At 39.8% G+C, this 15702-nt stretch overlaps 1 protein-coding gene across 5 annotated transcripts in view; it reads right to left on the reverse strand.

Annotated features, from left to right (window-relative positions):
• The window catches only part of chd6 (chromodomain helicase DNA binding protein 6), a 94215-nt gene that overhangs the window by 40186 nt on the left and 38327 nt on the right, over window positions 1–15702 (reverse strand). For all 5 annotated transcript variants that reach the window (XM_084929071.1, XM_084929070.1, XM_084929073.1 and 2 more), the window contains exons 3-11: window positions 11117–11762; window positions 9510–9654; window positions 6657–6810; window positions 5545–5694; window positions 5202–5267; window positions 5027–5088; window positions 3109–3226; window positions 2217–2303; window positions 1928–2065 (exon numbers count right to left, since the gene is read on the reverse strand). In XM_084929071.1, coding sequence (XP_084785197.1) covers window positions 1928–2065; window positions 2217–2303; window positions 3109–3226; window positions 5027–5088; window positions 5202–5267; window positions 5545–5694; window positions 6657–6810; window positions 9510–9654; window positions 11117–11762 — 1566 coding nt within the window. The remainder of the gene's footprint in view (window positions 1–1927; window positions 2066–2216; window positions 2304–3108; window positions 3227–5026; window positions 5089–5201; window positions 5268–5544; window positions 5695–6656; window positions 6811–9509; window positions 9655–11116; window positions 11763–15702) is intronic.

The raw sequence follows: 15702 nt of genomic DNA on the forward strand, positions 1-15702 counted from the left end.
ACACTACCACAGCTTATGTTGCGACTGAAAAGGAACTAATGATCATCTTAGTGCAAAGGGATTAAAAGGATTAAACTGCTTCCCAATGGACAGTGACCAGAACATGACAGTACAGGGAGTGCAGAATTATTAGGCAAATGAGTATTTTGTCCACATCATCCTCTTCATGCATGTTGTCTTACTCCAAGCTGTATAGGCTCGAAAGCCTACTACCAATTAAGCATATTAGGTGATGTGCATCTCTGTAATGAGAAGGGGTGTGGTCTAATGACATCAACACCCTATATCAGGTGTGCATAATTATTAGGCAACGTCCTTTCCTTTGGCAAAATGGGTCAAAAGAAGGACTTGACAGGCTCAGAAAAGTCAAAAATAGTGAGATATCTTGCAGAGGGATGCAGCAGTCTCAAAATTGCAAAGCTTCTGAAGCGTGATCATCGAACAATCAAGCGTTTCATTCAAAATAGTCAACAGGGTCGCAAGAAGCGTGTGGAAAAACCAAGGCGCAAAATAACTGCCCATGAACTGAGAAAAGTCAAGCGTGCAGCTGCCAAGATGCCACTTGCCACCAGTTTGGCCATATTTCAGAGCTGCAACATCACTGGAGTGCCCAAAAGCACAAGGTGTGCAATACTCAGAGACATGGCCAAGGTAAGAAAGGCTGAAAGACGACCACCACTGAACAAGACACACAAGCTGAAACGTCAAGACTGGGCCGAGAAATATCTCAAGACTGATTCTTCTAAGGTTTTATGGACTGATGAAATGAGAGTGAGTCTTGATGGGCCAGATGGATGGGCCCGTGGCTGGATTGGTAAAGGGCAGAGAGCTCCAGTCTGACTCAGACGCCAGCAAGGTGGAGGTGGAGTACTGGTTTGGGCTGGTATCATCAAAGATGAGCTTGTGGGGCCTTTTCGGGTTGAGGATGGAGTCAAGCTCAGCTCCCAGTCCTACTGCCAGTTTCTGGAAGACACCTTCTTCAAGCAGTGGTACAGGAAGAAGTCTGCATCCTTCAAGAAAAACATGATTTTCATGCAGGACAATGCTCCATCACACGCGTCCAAGTACTCCACAGCGTGGCTGGCAAGAAAGGGTATAAAAGAAGAAAAACTAATGACATGGCCTCCTTGTTCACCTGATCTGAACCCCATTGAGAACCTGTGGTCCATCATCAAATGTGAGATTTACAAGGAGGGAAAACAGTACACCTCTCTGAACAGTGTCTGGGAGGCTGTGGTTGCTGCTGCACGCAATGTTGATGGTGAACAGTTCAAAACACTGACAGAATCCATGGATGGCAGGCTTTTGAGTGTCCTTGCAAAGAAAGGTGGCTATATTGGTCGCTGATTTGTTTTTGTTTTGTTTTTGAATGTCAGAAATGTATATTTGTGAATGTGGAGATGTTATATTGGTTTCACTGGTAAAAATAAATAATTGAAATGGGTATATATTTGTTTTTTGTTAAGTTGCCTAATAATTATGCACAGTAATAGTCACCTGCACACACAGATATCCCCCTAAAATAGCTAAAACTAAAAACAAACTGAAAACTACTTCCAAAAACATTCAGCTTTGATATTAATGAGTTTTTTGGGTTCATTGAGAACATGGTTGTTGTTCAATAATAAAATTATTCCTCAAAAATACAACTTGCCTAATAATTCTGCACTCCCTGTATAAAACAACATAGTAAATCATGACCATTATCAGGCAGCATCTGCTACATAGTGGTATAATATAGCATTTTTTCAAAAACAGCAGTTCTGAAGTGCAACAGTGTGTTGCGCTTTTTCCTCAACTGAACTCAACCTTGCCCGTCTGTTCTTGAACTGAGGTTTGTTACAATGAGGAAAAAATTTCTCCTTCATTTTAAAGCGCTGCATCAAGTTTTCTTATGGTACTCATCTTCGATTATGTGTCTACTCACCATGTGTCTGAGGTCTGCAGGCAGTTTCTGGATCTCCTCAAACTCTTTGATCTTCTCTGGGTCCAAGTCCTCTTGCAGCTCCCACGTTGCCTCCTCATATGAGAGACTGCACCACTTAACGAGGTAATGGGTCACCTCCTACAACCACATACAAGAAAGAAAAAAAACATGTTGTATTTGTACCACAGGATTCTGAGAGCACCATCACACTGAGGATCTTCGGTAATAGCTATTTTCAAACCAGAAAAACACCTCTGTGGGAGGGTGTCTGTGTTTATGTGTTACCTACCTCTCCGGTCTCTGTATCTGTGGTAACAGCTACCTCCAGCACTCTGTCCACTTCTACATAGTCTGGGTTAAATAGGTCCTCATCGGGCTACAAAAAAAAAAAAAAAAAAAAACACAGACAAAGAGGGATGAAGGGAAAAAAACAAACAAGAAAAAAAACAGTTTGATTCTAAAAAATAGTCTCACATAAGAACACCTGCAATGTAATTTGACTTTAATCATTAGCATTGTGTCACAAACCAGGCTGCATGGCCATGACAAAAACCCAGAGATGCATAGTGCCATTTCTCATTTTTGTAACTCTTCCACTGATAATTCTTCTTCTCTTCTTGTACGGTGCCTATACATAGTTCTCCCCATCCATAACAACATGATACCCTCTGTTGCAGTACTTAAAAAGCTCCCAGGGAACAACAGTGACTTAAAAAAAATGCACAAAAATGACTTGCCTTGACACGTTGCAATATTTGAACCCATTTGTCAAACAACTCTACTAACAGTTGTGCAACAACAACGATTTCTCTCCCATGAAGTGTGACAAGGTCGACTCCCATGAAGATGAAATTGTGCACTTAAGAACAAATGATGCTTCTGTGTCAGGGTGTTACCCCATCACATCCTGATGGAGTTAACCTGTTAACCTCTGAAGCACCCTGAACACTTTGCAGTAACACAGGATGGATGTGCTGTGAACTATCAGGCAGCGTGGCCCATTCATTACATACACAAACTAATCATATTTATATTTTCATAATTATTTTGTTATGGGCAACGCAGCTTTGGAAATGGTTAGCTGGATAATAGCACATGAACTTGTCTTGTCATTTAAAAGGAGAATATTAACCCTTTATCCAGTCCTGAACAGCATATGAGGGTATGATGGTTAACCTTACCTCGGCGAACAGGTGTTTCATCTGGGCTTGTTTGGTCCTGAAGCGCTTGATTTTCTGGTGGATTCTGGGATCTTTCTCTAGTTCTTCCAGAGTGGCCCATTTGCAGTGTAGGTAGGAACTGAAATGACATGACAAAAAACATAGCCAGCTACTTAGCCTTTCAGCTCGTGTGAGAACAGCTCAGAACAGGATGTCAAAAGGATGATCTAAAACCTGAAGACTGAAAGTGGTTCAGAGGCACACGAGAAGATGATTTAAATACTCGTACAGTTTTCTATTTTTATGGGTGGATTCCCAAAACAATCGGGCAAACAATTTGCCTGTTTGAACTGTATGAACAGTTAAAATCAATCCATAAAGAGAACAGCCTTCACCTCATTCAACATAACCAGTGTTTTCTGCACTGCAAGTGATTAAAATATGCATTTTCAGCTAGAAGTAGTTACTTAATTGGAATTAATCAGCAATACTGAGAAAGTGTTCCCTAATTAAAGGGAAAGGAAAGACGGCAAAACAAATTCTACTACTGCTCCTGTGGCTGCAGTTTAACATACGTGATTTAATCTATAAACCGCAACCCATAAATGGACAAATACTAGAAATGTATCTGACGTGTTTAAGGCATACCATGTAGTTACTATGCAAATGCTTATATATTTGCAATTGCATTATGCATAATGGTGATTTTTTTAATACTACAAATATTACACTATTACTACATATTTCTAATTTCTGAATACATTACTCTAAATAAAGAAACAGAAAAGTTAAACATTCATACGGACTCAGTTTTGCTGCTCAAGCGATCTGATCATGTTTTATTCATCACCTCAGAGAGTAAATTACAATCTTAATTACTAATGTATATTTCTCTAGGTCTTTTCTTTATAATAAAAGGTCCCAGAGAGAGAGAGAAAAAAGTCTCAAGAGATCCACAGACTGGCTGGAGAACCTGAGCCTCGGGGATAAAATTAACCGAGTGCTTGTGAGACCACGGATGAAAAGCTACAAGCAACTGTTAGAGAACAACATGTGTATAAACTTCGAATTACTTCAAATAAATGTCATAAAAACTATTAACAACTTCAACAAAGGCGCGACATTCCTTTCATGTAATGAATGTGAGGTTGTAAGCCGAAAGATGACGAGTAACTGACATCCCTCCAACCAGTAATTAACTTGTCAAAAGACCTAATTATTGGCATTGCTGACCTTTTTGTCAATGCTAGCAGCTGTCGTGCAGTCAAAGTTATCATTTTATCAACGATGGTGACGACTGCCTAAATGTACAAGAGCCATGCCCAGTTTACACGGTCATGTACGCACTTTCATGCTCTGAAGTATGGAAGAAAATTAAGTGATGGTTTATTATGAAAGCAGTGCAGATCTAAGACTGTTTGACCACATAAGCAATTTTAATCTGCCGGCTGGCTCACAGGTGCGAGTGCTACTGGAAGTGCAGTTTTAGACTGTATTAGACAGAGTGGCAGTTCTAACTGTGAATACCACTATTTGTTCTCTAATGTGTGTCTTTCTGTTATTTTTGTATACAGCCCTCTTGATTGTATATATTTCTCCTGTTTGCTATTTATTCCTGTCTGTTTATTATTTAAATCCACACAGTCGTTGCAGAGCAGCCACAATTTCGTTGTACATATACAATAAAGGGCTACTCTATTCTAGTCTATAACACACGATTTTGCTAACAGTTGATCTAACCTGACATCAAACCTGCAATGCAGCACAACATCTCTACCTGTGCCTCCTCCAACAATGATCACACAAGAGGCAAAGGAATGTTTTCACTGTTGTGCAGGAAAACATACAACAGTGAAAGTGGCCTCATCCGTGACAGCTAAAAATATCAATTTCCAGTATATGTAACTGCATGAATAACCAATGTCAAAGAGGTACTCACAAATTTCTATATTTGACATAAAACTCCTCAATCTCCTCCGTTTGGTCCTCTGATGATGACGTCTATGGAGATACAGAAAGAGACAAAACTAATAAACGAGAAATAAGTGAGCAGCGAGAAAGAAAGAAAAAAAACTATATAAGCCGAGTGTGTGTGTTCATTCTCTGTCCTTCACCTCTTTCTTCACTGTTCTTACAGCCAGAATTTTCTCAATGATGTTGGCCTCATCCTCAGGTGGTTCCTGAGAGACAGAATCAGAAGATTAACTACTGAAGCTTAAGGCTGCAATGCAATGCAAAGGTTTTATTCAAACAGGCCTAACACTAAGACTCCAAAGCAACAAACATTTGCAATCAGATAAACACCGAAAATGTATTTAAAAAAAATTCTGATGCATTTCATTTTTAAAGCTATAATTATTAAGATATTAAATATTATAAAACCTTAATGATAACATAGATATAACAAAACTGAGAGGAAAAAGTAAGAAAGAACCAGATGACCATCTATGTGCTTACCTCAGCCTGCCATGCCAGAGCAGTGGCATTGAGCGCCGCGATGCGACCGGCTCCAAGAACTGCAATGGTCTCTCCGTCATCATCTACCACCTTAAAGTCCAAATCTTCATTGTACTTCCTCCTTTTGACTTGTCGTCCCGAACGTCGCTTCTGCAGAAGGGGCAAAAAAAATGAGAGAATACGAGGAGAAAAAGGACAGAAGAATTAAAAAGAAGGCATGAGGAAGTATACATACATGTAAACTAAATAAAAGAGAAATGATTAAATGTTTATGCTCAGCGACTGTGTATCAGTGTTACTCTTACACAATGCAGATACTGCAGTGAATGTAAGAAAGAATGCTAAGCTAATTAAGTCAGGTTGACACTCTCTGATGTGGAAATCTTGTCCATTTTATTTTGTGCCTTCAAAAATGTCTTTCCAGTCAAAAAGAGAAGCAATCTGTAAAACTCCACCTGCCTCCTGAAGCCCATCCGATTTCTCAGTGACACGAAGACTTATCAACACATTGCTCTCCTGGATATTTGAAACACACTGGTGTATTGGCTAGCTCAGACTCTCTCCAGCTGCTACAGAGTGCTGCTGGAAGACTCCAAATTAGTACCAGCAAAATAGAAAAGCATTACAGCAGCACTAGCATTGACATTCTGTATGCCTGTCAAATACTGAATTGACTTAAGCGCTCATCTGCCTCCACCCTACCTCTAAGCCTTGTAGATCCTAGAAGAACTGCTTCTAATTGCGGACTGCATCACACAGTCAAATGTTCTTTCCTTAATGACGCAAATCTCAACACATGCTTTCAACTTTTAGTGGCTCTTGTTTATTTAATGGCCTTAGACATTTAATCCTGTTTTCCATTTTGGTGATCTGTGCACCTATTTTTGACATTCCCTGTTTTTTAATGTGCACTCTGTTCAGCTCTGGCTGTTTTAAAAGTGGTATATAACTAAAGACGACAAAAACTGCTAAGATTCCTGCCATTAAGAATGTTACTGCTGTTCAGAATATCATCAAATCGACCCTTTATCCTTTGTGTAGGTTTTTCTTTGTAAATACTGTGATGACAGCCTTTTGTGTTCAGCCTCTATCCAGTTTTGCTGTGCACTCACTGCATTATCCAGGGGGTCTTGGCTGTCCTCTCCACCCATGTTAATGGCTGACATTGAGGTAGTGTCATCACTCTCCACCCCCTCCTGGACAGCCAGCTCCTGGTTTCTCCTCTTCCCCTTCTTCTTCTTCTCCACCGGCGCTGCGCCAGGATCTCTGTGAGGGCAGGAATTCTGATGAGTAATTCGCCACTCTAGTAGCCTGCAGCAGCATTTTCTCACTCAGCGGCTGGAAACTCTGCTGCTCCCTGAGGATTTGTGGCGGACTGGTTGAGGAAGTTCTTTCAGCTCTTACTCTTTATGCTAATATGCAGAAGTACTGTCATTTCCTAATCACAAAAGACAACCACTGATTGATCACAGATTACGAGACTGCCCAACTGCTACCTGACAGCAAAATCAGAGCCTGAGAAATGACAGTAAATGCGTTGTTTGCAACATTTTAATAAAGGAGTTAACGCAAAAGAGCAAAGTGTAATGAAATGATAGGTCCACAGCTTCAAGCACTTACTAAAACTACAACGAACAAATCATTTCTTTTTGTTTTCACTTTGTCAAATCAAATTGTGGTATGATGGAAATCCGTTGTTCCCCTTTTTAAAAAATGTTATCCATCAGAAATGTCATTTTGTCTCATTTCTACTTCTGTAGATTTCGCAACATTTTTTCACAACAACTGCAATAAAACAATTTCCCTTTGGGGATCCCTGAATTTTTTCTGACTCCTTTTATTAATGTATAGAATACTGCCATAAAGCTATTCATTTTAAACTAAGAAGGGAAGCAACATAAATATTTTGACATTCTCGAGCAGATATTTATTGCCTGTTGAATGAGCAATCAAGCATCGTTGACACAAATAAAAAAAATTAAACAAAATGTTGACATGCAGTATAAGTCACCTTTTGGAAAAATTACTCAATATTCCACACTTTCTTCTGCCGCTGACTTTACAGTATAACAATCAAATGCTAATAAGTCAAAAATGCAGCTGACACACGAACTGCTTATGGTGACTAATGATTTAGGATAATACTGGCAGGCAGAGTCCGAGGCGCAAAACAGATTCATCTCCTGCCCCGGTTAAAGACATTTTCTCTCTCTTGCACAAAAACTGTGGCAAAGTGAGCAGTAAGAAAAGACAAAAGCAGCAGATTAAGATGGATTTACAGCTGCACCACATGAGGCTTTTCTAATCTTCCTGTGGATGGTTTTAATCGAACAACACATGACGGATACCAGAGCATAACCTGGAAATGACCCCAAGCCAGAAGAGTTCACAAGGTCTTTCATTACTACAGTGGATCCTCTCTCTCTCTCTCTAACATTTTATCTAGTTTTCTCCTCTCCTCTCTTATCTGCACTCTTCCTTTACATCATTATCCCTGTAGCTTCTCATCCTTACTACCCCACTCCCCCACCCCCGCCCCTTTCATGGCACTGATCATCATCTCTTCCCTCCATTCTCTTCATAACTTTCATTGGCAGCTTCTTCTCTTCTCACACTCGCTGGTGTTTTTTTCCTTCTTTGTCTTTCATAACTCAGCTGCTTCCTTTCTTAACTTCACATCTGTTACCATTTCTGTCCTCCCTCATTCATTCACAATCCATTTCTTCCAAACTATTTTAATCACAAATTTCTGCTTGCACATGTACTGCTTTTGTCTGAGAAACCTGCTCTTTCTCTGACACCATCTCCTTTCTCTCATTCGTATTAGAGCATCATAACCCTGACTCAACTTGTCACAAATATGCATTCCAGTCTACACCAATCTCTTGAGCTCCAATCTTTCTCTTTAACCACAACCCAATAGTTACTGCATGCTGCTGTGACACATCTAAGATCATCCTAGCACAAATGTAATTCACAAAGAAATCCTGTCTAAAGTCTGCCATTCTTTCTTAAAATAACCAACAGTAGCCGCCTGAAAGCTGGGTCTGAAAGTGGCAAAGTGCATAGATGACAAGAACAAATAAAAGCCTGGCCGCAGACACAAGCTGAGGAAATACAATCTGGTACAGCTGCTGTTGGGTATCGTACGCATGCTAATGTTTTACAATAAAAGTTCCATTAAGAGATTAAATGGTTCCATCCACTTAAACAGTAAGGCTGTTAATATACGAAAGGGTTACAGGAAGGTCTGGTTAAGTTCAGAGTGCAGTTATTAATGTTATTTAAAATGTCGCACGCGTGCATCTTGTGATCACGCTTCAGTTACTCATCAAAATGAGTTTCTGTATTAAGACATGAGAAATTAAGCTGATCAAACAGAATTCAGAAACAAAAGCCCAACTTTAATACAGGTGTGTTCTGCAGGTGAGTTACATACATACATATGCATCTGTATCATATTTATACATCCTCCTGTGCTTATAAGAGTTTTGTGAGATAAGACGTGAATAGCATCTCTGAAGTGATGGCGTGGCTGATAAAGAGAAACATTTTATCAGCTTGCATGGACGTGTTTGTTTATCTTCACATTAAAATTAAGATTCAAACACATTTCCAAAGTTAATTAGTTTTCAAAAATTCACAAATTCCAGAAATCACCAGCTTGACTTTAGTGGTTTATTTTGCGAAGGTCAAAATCTTACTATGCATTCATGATGTCCTGGGTCTCTCTTTAGTATTTCTCCTTAATGTAGCTTCAAAGTGAAATATTTGTAACCAAGGAACTGAATTATTTGTTGCACACGACAGGTTTACTGCCGACTTCCTTGCTTTACCCCATTATTGTGCACTTCAGGGGGTTTTCTAGTGCGGCCTCTTTTCTCTACCTTTTTTCCCTATAGCAATATTCTCCTTGTAAATTCTTCTCTCCACCCATGAATTGTTAGCCCGTCAGGAAGTCTTACCTGGGTTTTCGACCCCTCTGTTTTGGCGCTGACGGGACTGGCGTCTTGCTGTTCGCCTGACCGTGGTTCTTACCATGGCTGTGGGCGGCCTGGGTGCCGTGTGCCCCCCCTGGGACTTTTGTGTGGACTCCTTGGGTAGGACGAGCTGAAGAGGATTTGGAAATTTGTGAGTTAATGCAAGCTCTTGTACAGGACAAGCAGCGGTGGTCACACTTCCATGATAACTTTAGTCATTCTTAAACTGAAGCTGATTTTTCTTTTTCTTTTTTCCCACAGCTCTTTTGATGCACATGTATTAATATTAGTTTGCTAGGGCCGTTGTATGGCAACGCCCTGCATTCTTGAACACTGTACTTGGCTGGTAAGCAGGCTTACATTTACTAAATACCACTAAACAGAAGTACCAGGAATATTGACATTTTGACCTGATGGTGCAGCTAAGTGATTAAGGGGTCAGTACGTTCTTTTAATTCATCATAGGCAGAGCATGAAAATATTAATATCTTGGCTAAATTTTATACCAACTCAATAATTTTCAGGACTTAACACTAAACCCCACAAACATGATCCAAAAAGGAAGAGTCTGCATGCTGATGTAAATAATCTTGACCTAGGCAGAATGTTCTTATTAACCAAGAATGTCAACATCACTGTGAATATTCACCCACGAGGGAACATGTGGGGTTTTTTCTTTTGTTGTTTGTTTTGTTGCTGTTGTTTGGTCGCAAAAACAGCATTGAGAGTATACACTGTCCCCAAGCCAACAGTGGACTGTCAGCAGCACTGACAAAGAATGCAAAATGCAGCTTGTAGTTGTTTCAATAATACATACAAATTCTATTATCCTACTTTCAGTGTCATCTAAGTCTATTGCTGGGTTTGGCATCATCAAACATGCACTGATATAATTCTTGCAGAAAATCTTTTTCTGTTCTTCAGCTATTGAAAGAATGCTAATACACCCACACACACACACGTGCAAACACATAACCATGCGTACTCGGTCTTAATTAAATCCAACAATCGCATTATAATAACCTCTATTTATGCTGACATGTCTGATCATGATTTAAGGACATTTACAAACAGGACAGGCATCATGCTCGCCTGCCAATTAGTCCTGAACTGTTCGAGCTCAAACGCCTGTTGTCATCACATTTTTAAGGTTTTGTTCTTTGGTTGTTGACAAAACACAGAACGAGACACTCATTCACACAGACTTCAAAGCAGCAGAGGTTAGCAGACAGCAAACACTGCCACCATCACATAAGTAAAGCAGCCTGGGTGTATTTTTTTTAATTAAAGTTACTACTGGTACCATCATTAGACATTAAGAAGCTGTCAACGGACACAGCCTTGAAAAACGGGATGTGGCACATCAGAATAAACACTTTTTGCAGATGGGATAAATTAATAAGATATGAAGAGGTAGCTTAACCTAAAAGTATTTCTGGTACCAATTAACAAGGGCAGTAATATTTAATTGCCTAGTAAACTAATCATGTACATCCCTACTGTAGGTAAAGCAAACTACACTATTAAAAACACAATCCAAAACTTCTTGCTGCCACTGCCACACAAACAAAAACACTTGACACTCTTCAAACCTTGATTCGAGGGTACAGGAGGTAGGACTTTGACCTTGGGTTTTCTTCCTCTTTTGCCAGGGACCTTGACAGGCATCTGAGCCGATCCCGGGGAAACAGCGGCACCTGACGTTTTAACCCCCGACACATTTTTCAGCACCGTCTCACTCTCTGTCCTGCCCTCCTTTCCCTTGGTCCTGCGCTCCTTACGCTCCTTTCCCTCCTTAGCCTCCTTGGGTTCCTTGCTCTTTCTCAGGGAGACCACTATCGGCTCCCTCTCCTCCCTTCGTTTCTTTGGTTTGCTGCTCTCCTTTTCCTCACACTCCACTCCTGCTTTCTCCCATTCCCTCTTGTCCTTTTTCTTTCGTTTCTTCTTCACCCTGCCTCCGCCACCTCCATCATCCTCCTCGCTCATAGAGGAGGGAGGCCGTGGGGCTCCTCCGGAGTGCTTAGCAGCGTGGACCCCGGATGTGGTGCAGTGATTGGATGTCACCGTGCTGCCCACAGGGGTGAGGAGGCGGAGCTGGTCCTTGGTGCCCACAACCAGGTGTCCCCGTGGGATTGTGGGAGCTGTAGTTTGTGCGTTGCTGTTTTGGTCCGAGGAAGAGGAGGAGGCTGCTGCAGCGGAGGCCTGAGGTGGTGTGTGCTTCAAGAGGCCAGTGAACATCTGAAAAAGAAGAGCGTGTCATAAATACAGTTGATCATTATACTGTTCCTTATTAACTAATAAATTCTACTCATCTCTACTTTACTGCTTGGTTTAAATTCTTCTCATGAATACCTCCTGAGCAGACGTCTCAAAGCAAAAGTCCTCCAAAACAGCAGAGTGTTGAGTATGTAAAAATAATTATCAACCTCATGAAGACATGTGACATTAAAAAGAATGTCTGTAGCATCAGACGTGCAGAGAACTAACACCCAACTCGCCAGTTCCCTTCAGCTCTGTGAAACTTTGCATTTTTCAGTTCGCTGTTTTGCTCTTAACAGCATACAGCTCAACTCTTTTGGTTCACTTTCAACACATAGCAAAAATAAATAAATAAATAAACGAAATAAACGAAATAAAAATAAAACACGGCTTTTTATTTTCTCTATTCAAATAAACATACTGAAGCCAAATAGTATGGGAAGTATTCTTCAGAGTCGGTGGAGATGAACTGAGGAGAAAATTAGACAAAGCTTCCAATAATGGTAGTTGATTAATGTCGAAGAAAAATCTGCCATTTGCAAAAACCCTAATAAGAAAATTCTCATTCAGTTCCTGGTTTAATTCTCTCTCGATCCAAAATGCCTCCGGAACACAGAGTACTTGCTTCAAAATCATGGCCTCTCTGCACGATCAGCATACATTTCAGAAAGCCCACTGAATTTTGCACGCCCAATGTCTCACACACAATCGTCTAGTGAAGGCCCTTCAGCAGGTGTCTACGTTGACAGGAAACCTGAGGAAGCCAACCTTCATATACGATGCCTTCCACCAATTAAACTCAGGTCGACTTCACGGCCTTCTCTTCCTCCTACCCGGGACCAACTACCACACTGATGTTCTAGTCAAAACACTCTTGGACTTTAACATTCAGGTCATTTATTGACTCTCAAATTAGTTATTACTGTGCAACATCCGACCTTTGGCTTTGATTCACCAGGTGTGTCACAGCAAACTAAAACTAAACTTAACATCTTATTGTTTATTCGTTTTTAGTTAAAATGGACAGACAATCCCCTACTTTCCTGTCCTCTCTTTACTGTATCTATCAAATAAAGCTGAAAAAGGCCACACACACACACACACACACACACACAAAAAGTGGCTACTTTTAATCATGTTTTTTTATTTGTATGTTAAATCGGAAAATGAGTAAAGTTGTAAGTAGTGGATAGTGATACATTCAGCAATATCCCTAATTTCGGAATATATCAAACCATGCGATGTTGCGAGGACATTGTGACACCACATATTCCTAAATCCTCATTCTGAAACAGTCAAAAATGCAAAGTCCATTCAACAACACTGCTCCCAACTGCTCAATCAGCACAGCACTCTTCCACTCTAACCTAACAGATCCAAACGTGAATTATTGCATCATCTTTAAGCAGTGCTGTAAATGTCAAAAGGGTCATTTCCATCACGGCTATATCTCTAACATTAATGGAGAATAGATGAAGTTACGGTAGCTTCATTGTCCACCTCTGATTATGACATCAGGTTGTCATCTCATTGAAATTAGATAGGAAGCGAAGCTCAAGTATGCTAATAAGTCTCTTGTGACTGCATAAATATTGGCAACCATAAATATTCATGACTAGTAGGTGGACCTCAAGGTCAGCATAACATGTGGGCAAATTGTACCTATCTGCTAAAATCAAAAATGCAGATAAGATGTTCCAATATCCGTTGGTTACTTTATATCAAATACAAAGAGATTGCAATTTCATGGGGTTAAACACAGCTTGTACTAAAGTCTGCAGTGCTTGATTGAGGCATTTCTAAGGTGTTGCATCCAATGATGAACTCCAGTCTACAGGAATATGATGGCATATTGCTCATATTTAGCACAAAGCCAATTTCTCTATTGTATTATCACAGCCAGTTCAACAGCTTTAACAAGATGTTTCTCACTCTGTGACTCTGCAGAGTCATAACTAAACCTAACAATTGCTGTGAACTATTAGATATTCAAGGTGGTATTCAGCTAAGAAACAAATGAGAACTTCATAACTTAAAGCAATCAATATAAAAAAGAAAGATGCTAGATATTAGAGATTTGTAATTGAGATACCAAACAGGATAAATGTAGGACATTTTTGTACTTTAAAAAAAGAAAAAAGAATTTATAACACCATCCACCAATGTAAGGCTTATGGCACCACTGTGTTTTGGCACGTACTAAAATAATTTCAATAATTAATTTTATGTTATAGTTCCTACCTTCTGCTCCGGCGTGATGCTGAATACTGAGCAGAAAAATATACTTTGCAGAGCATTAACATGGCACAGAAAATCAGAACATCTGACCATCGTGATATAACGTTCCATCGTAGCATCAATTCCTACTTTGGGACATTTATACACCAGCACAAACTATTTTGTATAAAGTATGGCAACAATGTGTTTTGTGAAGCTATGGTGCCCTTTACTCACCAATTATCTCTGAGTCCAAATGCAGGTTTGTGCTTAATTAAAGAAAAACCCTGAAGGGATTGCTGACATATCATGCACAAACTTTACCTGCCAAGATATCCAGGTATATTATAGAGTATATTTAGCAACCAGGGAGCTGTTCACCAAACATCAGTGCTATTAAAATAACACCACTCACTGCCTTATAACGACTCGCTTTTTTTCTTAACTACAAAGAAATGCTGCCAGTATCAGAGGCAATGATTGGGTAGATGGCTAAGATGGAACAATAGAATAGAAAAGCCCTTTATAATCATTGTACATGTATAACAAAATACATGTGGGTAGACACAGCGGCTCTGCATAGCTGAGGTTGTGTAAATAATGATGTAAATTCTTTAAATGTGACACTTCATGTGCACTCCTTTAATCCAGAAGAATATTGAAAAATAGCTGGTCAGTATTGTTGTTCAGGAGGAGGCAAAAGCTGGGTTAGGGATTAAAATGTGGACAGGTAGTAGCAAATTAAACTTCCAAAAACACACAGGGAAACGCTCCACCATTGTCATCATCTGTGCAATTAATTTGCAGGCATCCAGCATTGCTGTAGTCACAGCTAAACAACCGGAGACGACAAAGAAGAGATAGTTGTAGCCAATGAGAATGAATGAAACGCAAAAGAAGAGGACCGTGAATAAGCAAGGGCAGAAGCAATAGCTGAGATCATCTGCAACTTTAGCTGAAATGTACTCATGATAGAGTCGTTGCAGTGAGTTACACTGAAACATTAAGAAGAAAAGCATGGAAAAACTTATTTATTTACTTATTTATTTCACTGAATTGTTTATTAATCTACACCATAAAGACTGAACATTATTCTTTCCAGTGATTTATATAGTTACTGTAACTTACATCCAGCTCTGTTTGAGTGAATTCATGTGAATCAACTAAATCCTTCATACAAAGAACACGAGACAAAATTCCATTATAGAGTTTGTTTTTGCAAGGAGTGCATTCTCCTCACATTTTTCTTCACTGGTATTTAGTCTGTCAATAATGAATGTATCCTTCATAATTAATAATAATGTGCTGCCTGATTGGACGCTGCAGGGAATTTCTCCCTGCTTTGCTGCACCACAGGCAGGTCAGTGCAAAGGGTCGGCTATTAAAACTCATCCTACAACTGGCATGAGGAGTCTTGCTCAAAAGAACCACAGCTAGGCAGATGTTTTCCCAGACAAAAGCTTGAAATTTAATCGGAATGTTGAAATAACCCCCAAACTACCAAAAGCACCCCAAGACCCCACAGCAAAATATGCTTTTCTGGCATTGTTCTCAATTCCATTGCTGGTCAAGTATATGTGACCACCACAGTAAACTGACGACCCTGTTATAAAAACACGTATAAAAACCTGTGTCTATTATTAGAATAATATCTGTAATCGTTAATAAAAATACAGCATTACATTGTGCAAGTTAATGCATC

Source organism: Perissodus microlepis, chromosome 5 (assembly GCF_051167445.1).
Source record: "Perissodus microlepis isolate ML-2025 ecotype Zambia chromosome 5, ASM5116744v1, whole genome shotgun sequence".
NCBI lineage: Eukaryota > Metazoa > Chordata > Actinopteri > Cichliformes > Cichlidae > Perissodus > Perissodus microlepis.